We start from the raw sequence: 17,419 nt of genomic DNA, 5'->3' as shown, positions 1-17,419 counted from the left end.
GATTGGAGTCAAGCTGCAAAACACCAGAGTCATAAGCACAGCGAATTGCTCACTTTCTAGAAGTGGCATTTCTGAAATGATAATAAAAAATCCATCTACACCAGTAAGCAGCAGTTCTCACTAATATTACAACCATACCAAACATGCCTACGTTACCCCTCATAAATCAGACAATACCCTCTAGACATAAGGCAGGGCATTTTCAATGCAATCCAATGAGAAGGCAGCACTCACAGCAGTGAGAAACCAAATAGAATGTTTGTCACTACCAGGACAGGCGACGCAACCAGGGACATGTCCTGCCTTCTACATACATAGCACCCTGCCCATAGGGCTAGCTAGGGCCTATCTTAGGGGTGACTTACATGTGCTAAAAGGGGAGTTCTGGGCCTGGCAAGTAAATTTAGATGGCAGGTCCCTGTGGCAGAAAACTGTGTGCACAGGCCCTGAGACGGGTTTGAAAGGCTACTTCTGTGGGTGGTGCAAGCAGCGCTGCAGGCCAACCAGTTGCCTTTAATTTACAGGCCCTGGGTATAAAGCTACCACTGTACAAGGGACTTAGAGGTAAATTAAATGCTCCAATTAGGTATAAGTCAATCATTCCAACTTTAGAAGGGAGAGCACCTGCACTTTAGCACTGATAAGCAGTGATAAAGAGCTCAGAGTCCTAGAGCCAACAGCAAGAAGTCAGAAAAATAGGAGGCAGGAGGCGAAAAGTCTGGAGAGGAACACGCAAAAAGGGCCAGGTCCAACAATGGGTAAACTTGATTAGTGGTGGCCTAAGCAAGTTAACACATGGTGCTGCATATGGGGTGGGTGTGCTGTGAATGAATGGTGGCTGGGGTGTTATTGGCTGAGAATTACTGCATGATTTATGTTGGTGAAGAAAAGCAAGTTTAGCGGTGATTGATGCTCCGGGTGGGTGGTGAGAATACCTGCATGAACAGGTGACTGTTGTAACTGGGTTGTTGCATTTGTGGATCCAAAACACATCCTAATAGTACTGCGAATGACTGAGAAGGGTGTTGAGTTGCTATGACTGATGGGAGGAATATTGTGCAGGATATTGAACTGGCTGTGAAGAACACTTGCATGACTGCACCCAAGAACCATCCTGCAATGAAGTGATTAGTGTGCTCGAGAGTTAGGCAGAGAAACACCAGACCACTCACCTTGGGCACATCTTTAACAAACAATGGCGCAAGGGAAAATCCAAACTGGAGTCCAGTAACCCCTAAATGAAGTTGTCTAGCTCCCATACTGCTGAGCCTGCTTTAAAACGAAATCCAATTTTTTTTTAAACGCGAGAAACAGGTGATGAGATGAGTGATTTTGTCTGTAGTATGTGTCTTTGGTGTTACATGTGGTGTGACAAGATGATGGTGATTGAATGGTGTAAACAATTATTAAGTGGTACGATCAGTTTGCTGTGATATGTAGCTGAGGTGTGCTGTGTGAGGCCAAGTGGTATTTTCATAGGCTAAGTTGTACAATGAATGAGTGGATAGTGGCACAGTTAAGTTATAATAATGTGAATTACTGGGATGCGTGAATACTATTTCGAACGTGTTATACAAGTGCTGCTGCAAGTGGATGGGTTGTGCTGCAGACGGAAGGATGGCCTGTGTTCTAAGTGGATGAGTTAATGCATTGTGTGGAGAGGTGAATGGCTTGGGATGAACAGCTAGGTTGTTGGGAGGGTGAGCTATATTGTGACGTATGATATTTGGACTACTATTGAGGGGTCTTGTAAAAAAGTGTGGGGAGTGACTAACAGAAAACTTGTTTTGAGGTGAGTGTGAGAAAGATGTTGCTGTGCTGCGAGAAGCTGAACTGTGAGTAATTAGGTGGTACTGCAAGTGAATTGTGAGCAGTATTAGGAGTGATTATTCATAAGCAACAGGTGTTAGTCACATCATGAGTGGATGGTAGGTAGGCGAATGATGGATTTGACTTAATGGTTAGAGTGAGCAGAGTGAAGTGTCAGATATAGTGACTTGCGTGCTCGGACAGGAGTAATCGATTAAGTGGGTGTGGGGGATGCTTCTAGGTGGAGTCTCAGGATCAGAGTGACCGGTACAGTGAAAGGATGGCATCAGTTGGATGCGCTAGATTGGTCTGAGAATGGCTGAATGATAAGTTAGTGGTAAGTGGGTTGCGTCATAGGTCAGTGGTAATGGCAGAGTGACGAGGAAAGTGGTGAGCGGTGTAGGTGTCTGAAGCTATGGGTGAGTGATCTTATGGGTGGCTTCAACCAAGCTGTATTGCAAAGTACTGTAAGAAAACGTAACTCGTGTATTAAGCAATGGGTGTACATAATGGTTCACATGGTGTAAACTGCTGGGGCCAACTGCATAGTGAATGTGGCACAAGGCAAGCATTTTAGGTGGCTGTGCATGAGAGGGTAAAGGGTCATGTAACTATAGTGAATGTTGTTAACTGGTACATCAATCTACAGGCTACAAGTAATATGCGTGTATCAAGTGATACTGGGGAAAGTGATAAGGCACTGGTATTGCGAGTGAGTGCAGTTGAGTGAGGGATATTATAAATGACTATGGAAAGTTTATAGTTGGTGAAAATGGGCTTAGAGAGATGCACTGTGTGGGCTGTGAGAGAACAACGAAGACAGAGGGTGTGTGGCATGAGGATAGTATAACTGTTGTAAAAAGACAATGACCTGCTGTGTGTGAACAAGAGTGGTGAGAATGTATGAGCATGACGTACAGACGATGGGTATAGGGCCACAAGATGACTGCCACAGGAACATTGCGCTTTCATTCCTAGGATTTTATTTAACAAATCTGTGCATTTTATTTTGGGAGTGGTAGTATTGGTTTAGTTACCTTGAATGAGTTTGACTAACATCAGAAAAAATGATTTACCAAAAGAAATCCGAGGACATTGGCGATGCAGTAAAACGCTTGGCTGATCAGCCAGGCTCCAAACATTAGAAACAATGTTTGGAGGTGCTTAAACTGGCTTTTGTGCACTATACTGTGCAGCGTTGCTTACATGTACAGAGCTGCACATTTGAACAATTAATAAGTCTGTACTTCCTTTTGCTGATGTGTACAGCCAGTTGTTTTAGTATGAAAAAGCAAGTCTCGCCTTTTCACCTCAATATTTCAGGTATTTGCCATTTTCACATCAATAAGCACAATATGCAGACCAGGAGAAGGGAAATATGTTTAATAAAACATACTATGTCTTAAACTCACAGCATATCCTGTGCATGCTTGAACCAACAAAAGCAATCCACTGCCAACATCAGGGAAGCATCCAAGTTCAAAAATACAATTATTGTATACTTCTGCTCACACGAAAGTGGGGACCCCACAGTTTCCTCTCCTTACCAAATGGAGGAAAACTGGCATGTCCTGTAACAACCTGTTAACCTGCACTCTTCAAGGTCACCCATCTCCCACGCTCTTTAGTCACACAGATCAACTCTCAATTTGCGAATGTCGCAATGTAAGGCTTTTATGACTTTGAAATGGTGTTTCAAGCTTGTATTGAAATGAGGTGAGAGATGAAAATATTTTGAACAGTCAAAGCAAAAAAACAGATGCTTTCTCCAATAAATGAGAATCAAGAGTTCCAAAAGTGGTCACAATAACTTCGCCAATTCAGTACACTCTCCTGTTACATATTACGTTCACCCACCGCTCACGTACCACAGCCTCTTATACCGCCTTTCTCGCACTTCCTCTCCTATTTTTCACTCCTGTGTATAGCACTATACCTTTCTGCCAGCAAAAAATCCCTGCTTTTCAATCAATCGTTCCTGCTCCCTTCTGTCAGCCATAATTATTACCATCTTCTTTGTTGTCCATCCTGTCACTGTTCCCTCCTTCCACTTACGCCTCCTGTCACCCAGCCTGTTACGCCTCTCAAGGGCTTTCCTGTAACCTGTACATTGTCTCTCGTATGTTCCACCCCCTCCACACCTGCCACTTGTCTCATCTTACCTTTAACTGCCACCCACCACCACTTCGGTCACTAATTGGCTTTCACACATCGTTTACTCTTAGTCACCTATCCCTTGATCCTTTTATGTTACCCGCCTCATAACCCTTTCTCCGTACCCTTTGTTCACATACGATTTTTCTTGTTGTAGCCAAAATGGCTGACGAAATTAAATGCTTGCAGTTGACATCTAGTAACTCATCACATATCATCGACTTTTGTTGCTGAACTCTCATCACATATCTACAACTAACCCTCACATGTTCCACGGCCCAGCCAATCATACATACACTGTCTACTCCTGGCACCATCCTCATCCATACTCTCTATTTACCTCACTTAGAGCAGAACCATAAGGTTAGCAGAGGTCTCCTCCTTCCTTCTTCAGTAGCTTCCTTAAGTAAAAGGTTTAGTGAGCAAGAGACTCCGCTCTTGACCTCTGTACAAAGCAACGTAGAAGCAATGTTACTGTAACCCTCATACTGAGCCCATAGCTCACTTTGCAGTGCAAAATGAACGATTCCTAATCCTGTAGACATTGTGTTTTTTAAGAACATGGCTTGTATCACAAGCTTGAGGGTATGACATGCTCCTAAAATGAGCACATCGTCGGTGGGCCGTGTCACTTCTGCGGCTAGGACGGTAACGTAAATTATCGGAGGCTATTAACAAAAAACAAAACAAGTCTGCTGCAGGGAGCCGGTAGAGATAAACGATTAAGGATTGCGCTCAATACAGCCAACCTGATAAAAAATAAGTTTGTAAGTTTAGCAGAAGGTCAAATACACACCATCTCTGCCAGCAAAGGAAAGAACTGGAGTGGAGGGACTAGATGGGGAATTAAGTACAGGAGCTTGCGAGACAGGTACCAGTTGGTCTAAGGACAATATAACTTCACAGTTGCCAACTCTGCAGATTTTGGAAAAAAGTTCATTTTATGGGAAAGCTAAAGCTTACAGATTTACTGCTTCTTCTGGACATCTTGACAGTGTGTTAAGGAGGTTAACAATTGCAACAGTAAACAAATGTCACTCATTTTTGTTTTATCGAACAGAGGCCACACCATAATTTCTTTTGCTATCAATCTAATAAAATGTGATTTCTTGTGATGTTGTGGTGGTATGTCAAAGTGTCAAAAAACAAAATACTGCCTGAAGTAAATATTGTGAGATAAATAGCACATACTCATTTACAAAAATGTCCCGCTATTAAGAACGATATTTAATCCATAATACACTGGTGCCATAGCGATACTATTAGTTGACTCTAGGGGTGCAGTACGGTAACGTCACTGGAGGGACCTTTGGAACAACTTTGTGACTTTCCCACAATGCAATCTCCTTATAACGTAAAGTAACGTGCCTCCTTTACATACTTTTAGAGTATACAAAACCAAACAAAAAAAGCCATCACAACCAGCATCCTGCTTATCTTGTAGACAAACTCTGCATCTCTGATGGCTATCTGCATACCTGTAGCTAAGACATCTTCAGAGTGGAGACTAAAAAGTGTAAAAAACAAAAAAAAGGCAGCAGACGGCCTTTTCCATTCAATTATGATGTGAAAAACATCTTTGTGTCAATCAGGGCCGTTCAAGCACAGCACCAATTAAAAAAAATCGAAGACAAACCTCTGTAAAGAAAACAATGAACATGACATTGCAATGCAGAAACAACCCACTACCCAGCAACCTCCCACATTACTGGTCAACGGTAGCTTGCCTTCGATCCTGCCTTTTCAGCTAGATCTGCACTATAAATACACTGCATATATACACAGATACTATTAAATATGGATCAAGATTTACACAAGCAGTTATGTGGCTACTTAAATACTGCATGATAGATGGAACATCACAAAAGACATCAAAACAGACATCCCAGTTCGATTTCCTGACCTCACAATATGGATCCTGACACTCCTAACTTCAAAAAGAAGTTAACAACATCAGTGTTTTTTTTGTAACAGGGACCTTCTGACGTCACAAAATGGTTTCCTAAAATTTGTTACATGGATTTATGACAATGCGATCGGATTAAGCACCCAAAGGGCCTTTCTGATATCACAATAAAATGCCCTGGTATGACAGAGCTCTGACATAACAACAGGCAATTCTCATAACACAATAGGACATACGGCGTATATACTTCATAACAAGGTTTTATAGCATCACAAAAATCTACATGACCTAACAAAATGACTAACATAACAATATGGCCGAAGCTATTATATGAATTTTTGCCTGAGCAATAAGGCTTCCTGTATTCACAATGGGTCTGCCTAACGCGACAACAGCATATCCTGATATCACACGACGCCTCTTGAAATCACAAGAATTCCGTGCTTCTTAATGGGGATGGTGACAGCAGAGTGATACTATCTACCACCACAACAGAGCTTTCTAGCAACAAAAGAAAAGTTGCTGGCATGACAACAAAAAGGAAGTTGCTGACAAGACTTACCACCTTCATAATGAAGCTTCCTAACAGTGCCAGAGGTTTAGCACCGGCAAGGGGGCTTCTTGGCATCAGGAAGCGCCCCCCTGGCATTAAAATTTGGGCAAGGATCCAAACCTATCACCCTATGCCTTTCTAACCATACAATCGTATTTCCTGGCATCGCAAAAGGGTTGCCTGGCATCCCAATTAAGATTACTGAAAGCAAATTAGGTTGTTGCGTACAAGAAGTCATGCGCTACTGTAGATGAGCTGCTTGAAGTCAAGTGTTTCTTCCCTAATCCATTGCTAACGTTTTTTGATTTAACTCCCTATATGTTTTTTAACTCATGGGATTTATACTCTGGAAGGCTGAATGTGTGTGTTCGGAACTCTTCACAAAGGTTAGAAGGAATGATAAAGGCCGGGCAAAATCATCAAAGTTGCTGTCTTTTACAGTTCTGCAAACTTTAATGCTTTATTTCAGACTGGCCCGTGAATGACTGTGCTGGGGCCCTGACAAAGACCAGGGACAAAAGTGAACGAATGAGTCGGTGTAACCTGCTTACCACAATGAAGAAACTGCTAAACACTGCTTCTAGACATCATTTCTGTTTCCACACCAATCCGTAACAACTGGGAAGGCGGGGTTTAGATGCCTCCTGTACGTAATGCTTTTTTAATCTGTTTGAACAGGATGTCACACGTAATAGCAGCGCACTGCAGCAAGGCCTCCGATACGTTACTTGAATTGACCCAATGCTGCCAAACCTCCGTCTATTAAACAAAGCCCCAAATTTTGGGTCGACTGGCTTTTAAAGTAAGACTTCTACGTCGGGTTCATCCAAATAACTCACCCGATGCAGTCCGAGAGGTTCCCTCTTATTAAACAAAGATTGGCTATGCGGCAGCCACCATGGGTGTGGGTGAGACGGGAAGCCTAAACTGCCTTTTCAAAACAAAATACCACCAGGTCAACCCTTCTTCCTTCTCCCGTGACCGCAGCAGATCACCTAGTGCAGCTACTTTCCTCTCTTTCCACCCCCTACCCACACAGTAGGCCTCTTAGGCCAAAGGAGGCAGACACCCAGGGAGACTGCGCCGAGGAAATTTAGAAATAGAAATGGGACGGGAAAAAACACGATTCTAATGCTCTACCGGGGCGGCCATATTAACATGGTAAGAGTAGATAGAAGCCCCGCTCAGCAGGGACAGTGTTCTTCGGACTAAACACTCTGCATACAGTCAGCTGTACCATAGGAATGAAACCCGAATGTTTCACGCCCAGTCTATTTATTCTCTGGCTACGCCCGGTGTGGGATCAGGAAGGCTGCTATGTCGATCCCGTTGACTCACTACAGCCCTTCAAATGTTAGTTCAGGACAGAGACCTCAGACAACCTCATGGTACACACAAACTCTCAAAGTCGTTGGCGAGGAACAGGATTTGGGCTAGGGTGACCAGAACTGTAAAGCCAAAAACCGGGACATTTCACGATAACAGAAAGACTACAATTTTACTTCAACCGAGCACAGAATGACAGCTCTCATCAGCATAGAATTATAAACAAGCATTTGCAAAGCAATGGGTTTCGCATTTGCTAGAGTTAGAGATATTAGTGTTGTAAATTCTATGTCAGGACCGGAGGCTTCGTATAATGGTTCTCTTCCTTTGCTGATCAAAATACAGCAGCCAAAGAGTTAACAAAGGAAAAACTACAACTCCCATAAACATTTGTAGTCCAGGCTGCCCAATCCCAGGCTAGCCCCAACTATAAGAGTCCCCATAGCAACGGATCCTCCTCTTTCTTTGCTGCTGCGCAGCCGAAGTTGAGTCCCGTTTTGCTTTATTACAATTGCGCTATTGTTCGGCTATAATTCTTTGTGTATTATTGATTTTTTCCTTACGGCCTGTGGAGTGGGAGTGGGGCTGAGTGGTGCTTGAAAGGGCTGCGGTCTCACTTGCGACCCGCCCGGCTTCATTCACCCTAACGCGCGTTCAGAGGAATTTCTATCCTTCCTCCGATCGCGCGCCGACCTGTGTCTTTGTGTATTTAGCCCGGCCGCGCTATTATCTAAAACCTGCGGCGCGGCTTTGCAGGGTGATTATTCGGTCTCCCTGGGAGACTGAGCGAGCGCTGCTTTAGAGAGCAGTCCGCTTTCTATTTCTCGCTTTTTTCTCCCCCGCGCCTGCACACGTCAGAGCTTCGTTTTTTCTCAGAGTTCCCGACGTGTGCAGCGCATGAAGAGGACAAAAGTTGTTTCTGCCTCCCAGAACGCCCGACGGGGCGCATAAACGATCAGGCCTGGCTAGGAGGCTATTGCAGGTGCTCCCTCCACATGATTTGGCCCATTGTCAGAGCTGTATTCTTACAGAAAGCTTACTTAACCTGCTGGGGTTTCCTCCCCCCTTGAACTCCGTCTGTATCCTGCCATGGCTTACTTTGCTGGGGAGGACGAGTACTATCAAGAGGAAGTGGAAGGTCCCTTCCTGGAACAGATGGAGGAGAGATTGGCTCAGGCCCTTGGCCACCACGTTCAGGATTCTGTCAACCAGGCTTTGATTAAAGCGTTGAAACCATTTACTTTGCCTTTGGTCCGGTATGGAGAGAGAGAATTGATGGGACCCACTCCCACTGGATCAGGGGCTAGAGACCCCCAACCCAGGGACTCTGGCTTCGCCAGCAAAGGACCGTTAAGTCCATTGTCCTCAGCGGAAATTCTTTCCCAGATGGCATCGGCGGTGATCAATGATCACGAGTATAGTTCAGATCTCCATCCACCTTCTGAAAATTTTCTCCCTCCTTCAGGGGCTTATAAAGATCTTTCACAGTCATCCGAGTCCCATTCAGATTCAGATATTTCAGAACCCAAACAAGTGGGCAAACGTAAACGAAAGGCTAAACACTATGCCGCTGACGATGTAAACCCTCAGGGGAATTTACTTTTTGATCCGGAGAACATTATTCACACCAGGTCAACAGAATGGTTTCCTTGTGCGGAGGTGGTCCATTATGTACAAGACAGATTGTGTAAGGGTTTCGATAAAGATATACGCAGCACCCTTCGCTCTGAATGTCCTCGCCCCTCTCTGTGGGGCAAAGTGGCTGACACCCTGGAGCTTGACCCCAGTGTAGCAACTTTTCTAAAGAAGTTTACCAAGGACCCCAAAAAGTGGCTAGACCGATCCTGGAAAGGATGCCAGGACAAGATGCTGGACCTGTCCGGTCCAATTACAAAAATCCTTGAATTAGCTGTTCATGCTAAGGAGACAAATACGCTTCTTGATCCTCAAACTGTGCTAGAATGGGCCCAAAGAGCCATTTGCCTTCTCGGAAACGTGAACTGCGCCATGTCCACCGAGCGCAGAAAGTCCTTTCTTATGCGAATAGACCCAAAATTGGCAGAACTTGCCCCCTCTGAACCTTGGCCAATGGACTCCTTTTCGGGGACAAATTTGTTAAGGATTTAGGTAAATACGTCTCCACCTTTACAGCTCTTGACAAAGCCCAATCCTCCATGAAGCAGATGTTCACTGGTGGCCTTTTTACCAGGGCCAGACGCTATCGGGGTCGAGCGTCAGGCCGAGGTTTCCAACAGACCTCTCCCAACTGCACCCCCAGAGGTCAAGGGTATTATCAGTCCTCAGGATACTACCCCTCCAGAGGTAGAAAGGCCGTGGTCGTGGTTTCAGAGGTCGGGGCTCCGACCGTTCCCAAGACTCCTCCACTTCAGGTGAGAACTATTTATTTTTCAGAGGTAATTCTTGGGGGAAGATTAGAGGGACATGTTCATGCATGGGATTGCATTTCTCAAGACCCTTGAGTTCTACAAACAATCCGGGGCTACAAGCTAGATTTTTACTCCACCCCGAGCCAGTGCCTTCCCCCTCTTCCTCTCCTTGACGTAGAAATCGACAACCTCCTTCGCAAACAGGCGATTGTCCCTTCAATTCCCCATCCAAACGGTTTTGTCAGTACTATTTTCCTCGTTCCAAAGAAAGGAAAGGGTTTTTGTCTAGTTTTGAATCTGAAAGATTTCTACCGACATTTCAAGATGGAGGGTATTCATATTTTACGAGATCTCCTTCAAGAAAAAGACTGGTTAGTGCGTTTAGACCTCAAGGACGACTATCTTTCAGTTCCAATTTCCGCCCTCATCGTCGTTTCCTTCAGTTTCAATGGAGACACCAATGGTACGAATTCAAGGTTCTTCCCTTTGGTCTTTCCTCCGCCCCGTGGTGCTTCACAAAACTGCTTTGTCCTGTAGCCCAATTTTTTTCGAGAAAGAGGCGTTCGCCTCATTATTTACCTCGACGATCTTTTGATCATGGCTCAATCTAGAGAGTTAGTCCTACTTCACCTCTCCTGGTCAATTCAGATCCTTCAGGACCTAGGATTCTTGATCAACAGCGAGAAATCAGTAACAATTCCATCGCAATGCATAGAAACCTTAGGTTTCCAAGTGGATTCAGTTCAAGCTCAACTGAAGTTACCCTTAGCGAAACGGACCTCTATCAAGAAAGAGTTACGGAAAGCCCTTGCCTCTCTGACTATATCGTTGCGGATTTTAGCCCGGTTGGTGGGGCTTCTGGCCTCCTCCATTCAGGCGATATTTCTGGGCCCCTTGCATTACAGGGCTCTCCAACGCCTGAAGATATTGCATTTGCGCAAGGGCCTCTCCTATACGGATCAGATTCCGTTATCAGAGGAGGCCAAGACAGAGATTGTCTGGTGGTTGAACCATATGGAAGCATGGAATGGCAGAGCCATATTTGCTTCCTCTCCGGAGATTGTCACAGAATCGGATGCCAGCCACTGGGGCTGGGGAGCTCGTTGTGGCTCGGTGGAGACAGGAGTACGGTGGTCCTCGGAGGAGCTGAATCTCCACATCAACTGTTTGGAGCTACTGGCAGGAGCTTTTGCGATTCGTTCACTTTCCCCCAACAAAGCCAGTTGTTGCATTCTTTTGAGAATGGACAACATTTCAGCGGTGAGATACCTCAACCGACTGGGGGGACCAGATCTCATCTGTTAGCGGAGATTGCCAGAGAGTTTTGGCATTATTGCCTTCAGAATCAGATCCATGTAATAGCGGAGTACATTCCGGGCCATTACAATGTGGTAGCGGATTGGAACTCACGCTTTTTGAGGGACAGCATCAGTCGATTTTATCAGAAACTCACAGAGAGATGGGGTCCCTGTGTAACTGATCTGTTTGCATCCCATCTCAATGCTCAGCTGCCGAGATTTTTCAGTTGGAGACCGGATCCGCTAGCAATGGGAACGGATGCCTTTCTTCAAAATTGGTCGCAAAACACCTTCTTTATGCCTTCCCCCTTTTTCAATGATTCAGAGATTCCTTGCTCAAGTAAAGAGACAATTGGCCAACATCATTTTAGTGACACCTCTTTGGAAAGCTCAAGCCTGGTTTCCGGTAGCGATGACCACTAGCTTGTGCCTCCCCAGTTCATCTGCCATTGTTCCTGTCCCTTCTTCTGGATCCCTTGGGGGTCCCTCATCCTCTGGTGATCCAGAACCAGTTGAACCTCATGGCATGGAGACTTTCTGGAGACGCTGGCAAGTGCTGGGAGATTCAGGAGAAGCTTTGTTCTTTTTGTCCCAATCCTGGGCTCTTTCCACCCATAAGCGATATGAGGCATCCTGGAAGAGATGGGTGGGTGGGTTGGTGCAGTGAATGGAGTATTGATCCCTTGGGGGCCCAGATTTCCACAATTGCTAATTTTCTTTTTGAGTTGGCTTCGCAGGGTCTCGCTTACAGAACGATCAATAATTTCAGGTCTGCAATTTCTGCAGGACATCCCCATGTGGACGGTAAGCCTGTCGGCGAACACCCATTGATTTCTAAGATTCTTTGAGGTATCCGGATGGTTAATCCCTCTCAAACACGTTATTCAGTCTTGTGGGACGTTAATGTTGTCCTTCGTTTTATTAGAGCTTGGCCATGCAATGACGATCTGTCACGCAAGCAATTGTCCGCCAAATTGACTGTTCTGTTGTGCCTTATTTCATGCAGACGCGTTTCTGACATAAAAGCTTTGGATTTGACAGGTAGAGTATTCACTCCTACGGGAGTTACATTCACAATTTCTAAACGTACAAAAACTGCATCTCAATGTATTTCTTACCCAGCTTTTCCACATAATCAGAAATTGTGTGTGGTGCAATGTTTGAAAGCTTATGAAAGTTACATTAGAGACTTTTGCAGGGATGTAGGAGGTCAACTATTAATTTCTCTGCAAAAACCATATGGTCCTGTCTCAGCGGCCACTTTGGCTAGATGGGTTAAGTGGCTGTTATGGGAAGTGGGTATTGACACTTCTGTGTTTGGGGCTCACTCCCTTCGGGGAGCTATGGTTTCTAAATCATTTGGAGCGGGTTCCAGATTAGAGGATATTATGGCAGGGGCGGATTGGTCCTCAGACAATATGTTTAAAGTATTTTATCATAAACCTATTGTTGACATAGCATCTACTGTGGTGAATCAGCTTTAAACTAGCATAATCCGAAGCCTCCGGTCCTGACATAGAATAAAACAAATTCTAGCTATAGCGTCAAGAATTTTCAATTCTTTTAAGGACACGGAGGCGAGGATTATCCCACCCTTATATTGTTGACAAATTGTAATGTTTGCTAAATGATTGGTTTGAAATGCATAATTGTAATGATGGAATATATTTAAAGTCTTTCCCCCCCCCTTGAGATTTATTCATTTTCCAAGGATATTATTGGTATATTTTCTTTACCTTTAGGTGCAATCACCAAGGGCGAATGAGTTTTCAATCATGGTTTTCGTCAAGGTCCAGTTGCCTCAGTGAATTCGTTAGCATGTTCTGCTGCAAGTTATGAAGAGCCGGAGTGTGGTTTGTCTGGCACAAAGAAAGAGGAGGATCTGTTGCTATGGGGACTCTTATAGTTGGGGCTAGCCTGGGATTGGGCAGCCTGGACTACAAATGTTTATGGGAGTTGTAGTTTTTCCTTTGTTAACTCTTTGGCTGCTGGATTTTAATGAGTAAAGGAAGAGAAGCATAATTCCCGCCTCCGTGTCCTTAATAGAATTGAAAATGCTTGACACGATAGCTAGAATTTTTTTTATTCCTAACCAGACTTTTCTTGCCACATAAATTGAAAATGAAAAGTAATACAGTTTCACATAAGGGAGCCGATTCAAAGCGCCACAGCATCATGATAGTGATGGGTGGGCGTGGTTAAAAGCCCAAATACATACCAACACGTCCGAAAAGTAACGCTTACGCTCTGCGATGCTCGACCTAAAAAGGCACTAAGAACATAAATAAAATGCAATTTTTAAAGTCAGTGTAATGCCTGTTAATTCAATTGCTTTTTGATAACACCGATTGGCTCATTTCAGTTTCAATGAAATGACATCAGTGTGACATGCTCGCGGATCGTCAATTCGCAGAAACAAAAGAAACAGCCTTGGGAGGTGGGGAAGTTGTTCCCCATCTCCCAAGGCTGTTTCTTTGTACAAGAAACCAGTACCAAAGGGATTTCTTTCTCGTGTGCAGAGGACGGCTGGGAGCCGTCTTCCGCACACAAGCACCACGGTGGTGGACGGCTGGGAGCAGTCTGCACAGAAGCTGTTAAACCAGGACACATTAGCTGAGACCAGTGTCCCTTAGCATTTCCACCCCTGGCCCTTGTGTCATCTGACATGTTTAACACACATACTTTCTGTTCTGTGACAAGCACATAGTTGCATCCCCAAAATAAAACAGACCACATGCTATTTGTGGAAAACTGTCACAAGTTTATTCATATTCTGTTATGCAGTACACAAGTAGGGTTGAGTTATGGGTGATAAAACGTGTGCATCGCTGTTTAGGACTAACCATTGACACCCATCCTGAACCAATCTCATGACACTGGGCATCACAGTAATGTCTTATTAGCCATCTGGTGCTGTGTATTTCACATTGGGGCTGTGGCCCCATATATTTTAATGGTTGCTGCACCCGTGCCACCACGGAGCGAGGTAAGGCCAACCCCCAGCTGCCTTGCGGGGTCACTGTTGCATTCTTCTCATGGTCCACTATGACCTGAGGATTATCATATTCAGCAGCCCCATCTCCATCTGATGGGGTATTATTCGCTTTTTGCATTAGGATCACCTGTAAGACCCGCCATGGCTCAGGGTGGCCTACTGTGACCCTGAGTCCCCCACCTGTGAAGCTCTAGGGTCCATTCACCACAATCAAACTATTTCAGGTCACACCAAATATTCTCATAAACACTTTATCGCCCAAGACTGATAGGTGCACCCCCATTGTGCGCAAAGGAGCCAGGTGCCCTCGTGAAAGCAGGCCATGTCTCACAAACCAGAATCCAGAGTTCTTTGTGAACTTCTGCATTGTAGCATTCACTCTTCTAGAAGCTTCCACTGCTGAGTGTGACCAAGCCCCCGCCACTATCCCCTGTGGATTTTCTCAGAACAAATTATGTTACAGGGGATGAGCATGGATGGATGGATTAAAACTAGATCTGTGACTGGGGTGAATGTTTTCTTTGTTCCACATTCTGTCCGTCATCTATTGTTTTTGCATTTGTCGCCCTAAGTGAGAAGGGCATGCACAGACGTGGGTCCTGTGCTAGCTATGAAACCATGTTCAAGCTAGCTTAGCTGATTAGGGGTGATACCCCCAAACCGGTCCCAGGATGCTTGTTTCTGGTCCATTGAGGACCTGGCCTGGCAGTTCAGGCTGGACTGTTCCATGGGGAGCAGGGTCATGACTGATTTGAGCATGGTTGGTGTGGCGAGCAAAAATACTGATGGATTAAACCCTTATCTGTGACTGGGGTTGAATGTTTGGTTTATTCTGCATTCTGTTTCATCATCTGTTCTTTTTGCATGAATTTGGGTTCCAGCATTGCCCATGTCATGCCAGGGGTGCCGATCCACGTCACATGTGCAATTGAGTGGCCGCTCCACTCATTCAAGCTCGCTCATCTTGCAGCCCTTGCCATGAAAGAGTGGCCAATGACTCAGACACTTGTACCTGCACGCAAGAAAAAGGAAAACGTAAATACTGGGGCTTGAGGTACTGGGGACCCGGCCGCATAGGCGCGTGCCCGTGGGGTGTGCCCTTGTTTGCTACACTGTTGCCCCTGTCACCTCCCAACTGGACTTCTTCCCATGGTTGGGGTACACTCCCGTCCATCATTTGCCTTACTTCATGCTCAAAAGTTTATTCATCACTTCTAACACTACTAAATCTACTATGTTGTTGACAGACTTCTGCAAATTACATCATTACCTTTGCCATAAAATTGTCCCTTCACCCCCCTACCCTTGGTGTTGGTCCATGCAGCAGCTTCCACCGAGGGTTATGCTGGCACACCCTGGTTTCAACAACTATGTACAGGGCAAAATCACTGCCACCTTAGTCCTTGCATGTCACTCCTCACCCTACTTTGTACTGCTCTCAGTTCCTCTCGCATGGCATATACACTTGAGCCCTAACCCCACACCTATGGTTGCACATGTAGCTTGTACTTATTGGATGCCCAGTGGCCAATTCATTTGATTCTGTCACTGGGTAAGCCTTCCAGGAGTGTAGTTGTGACTGCCCCGATCCTAAAACAGTGTGCAGAGTAGGCCCCTTTCGTGTAATGTACTTTTTGCAGGGCTTCGGTCAGGACTCTGCGGCTCTGAAACATTGTGAGTGGTGTACCATCTGAGTGCATTAGAAAGAACCCTGCTGTGCACTGATGTACGTGCATGTATTGCTGCACTATTGTGACCGGGCAGTAAATATTCCCCTCTAGGGCATGTAGGGAGATGGTTGCGCCACTCCCTGCTTGGCCTGTCTTGGAGCACCTCAACGTTATGTGCAGCTGGTTACCCCTTACATCCACATCCTAGGCTGCTAGGGCTTTCATAATTGTGTCTACATTGGGACGCGCTACCACCTCCCAGCATCTGAAGGCACCAAAGAATGCCACTTCAAATGCTGCCATGAATAATGCTCCTTTATATCTGGCGGTGCAAGTGCTTCCTAGCTTGTCAAGCATCTTTTTTAAAGTCCAAAATTCTATTGGCATCCTGCTGTCAGGTACATTGGACTCGTTCCATGCCCATCCTTTTAGGGCGGCCCTAGCGAGAAACTGCTGGTAGGGTAAGCTTGGTGAAGTACGCTATCACTGCTATGTGCCTGCACACTCAGGCATGGGATTTCCCATTGTCCCTTGCCCATAGCACACCTTTCTAGACCGTTGTCTCCATCTGAGCTGGATCTCCATTAGCTTGACTAGCTGTTGTAGTGCGTCAGCTGCAGTGTTCTTTACACCTTGCCAATGGCATACGCAGAAGTCGATGTTGCCATACAGGCAAGCCTTGACGATCTCTCATATAAGACCCAACAGGATGGGCATTAACCACCTGCACTACTGCCATGTTGTCAGACTAAAACACTATCTCTCTATCCTTTAGCACCCTGGGCCATAGCCAGAGTGCCAGTGCTATGGGGAAGATCTCAAGGTCCATCACGTTCTTTGTGATGTCCTGCTTGTGCCAAGTGTTGGGCCACTTTGCTGCGTACCATTAAGTTCCTAGTATGGTTCCAAAACCTTCTCGCCCTGATGCATACGTGAACAGCCTCAGCTGTTGGTTGGTAGCCTGGGGGGGCTTGCCAGATCACCACCCCATTGAACTCTCTCAGGAAGGTGGCCCACATGGCCAGGTCTTTTTTGATCCCTTGATTCAGCAGAGTCAAGTGATGCTTCCCGACTACATTGGCCGAAGCCCTTGCCAATCTGCATACCCAGTGTCACCTTTGCCTTAGTTAAAATGTTCTGGATCTCTGTGCAGACAGCCTCTATTTCGTCCTATGGCAAGAGACAGATTCCCTTAAATGTGTCCAGTTCTATGCCCAGGAATGTGAAAGCATGGGTGGGGCCCTGGGTTTCCTCAGGGGCTAGTGGCACTCCCAGCTCATTGTAAAGCTCCTGAAAAGCTAGGAAGGCCTCTTGACAATCA

At 45.5% G+C, this 17,419-nt stretch overlaps 2 protein-coding genes across 5 annotated transcripts in view; one reads left to right on the top strand and one right to left on the bottom strand.

Annotated features, from left to right (window-relative positions):
- The window catches only part of THAP7 (THAP domain containing 7), a 138,561-nt gene extending 131,057 nt beyond the window's left edge, over positions 1–7,504 (bottom strand). Inside the window, exon 1 of one of the 4 annotated variants that reach the window (XM_069200492.1) lies at positions 6,974–7,504. The gene's annotated coding sequence lies outside the window, so the exon portion shown is untranslated. The remainder of the gene's footprint in view (positions 1–6,973) is intronic. The other 3 variants (XM_069200490.1, XM_069200489.1, XM_069200488.1) reach the window with 3 other exon arrangements.
- Positions 7,505–8,168: 664 nt separating this feature from the next.
- Positions 8,169–13,741, top strand: LOC138247385 (uncharacterized). Its single transcript, XM_069202037.1, has 2 exons — positions 8,169–10,138; positions 13,176–13,741. Exon 1 carries the CDS (start codon positions 8,838–8,840, stop codon positions 9,873–9,875), a length of 1,038 nt encoding a protein of 345 aa, XP_069058138.1. The 5' UTR covers positions 8,169–8,837; the 3' UTR covers positions 9,876–10,138; positions 13,176–13,741.
- The last annotated feature ends 3,678 nt before the right edge of the window (positions 13,742–17,419 follow it).

This window comes from Pleurodeles waltl, chromosome 7 (assembly GCF_031143425.1).
Source record: "Pleurodeles waltl isolate 20211129_DDA chromosome 7, aPleWal1.hap1.20221129, whole genome shotgun sequence".
Classification (NCBI taxonomy): domain Eukaryota; kingdom Metazoa; phylum Chordata; class Amphibia; order Caudata; family Salamandridae; genus Pleurodeles; species Pleurodeles waltl.
This window is presented reverse-complemented; position numbering and strand designations above follow the sequence as displayed.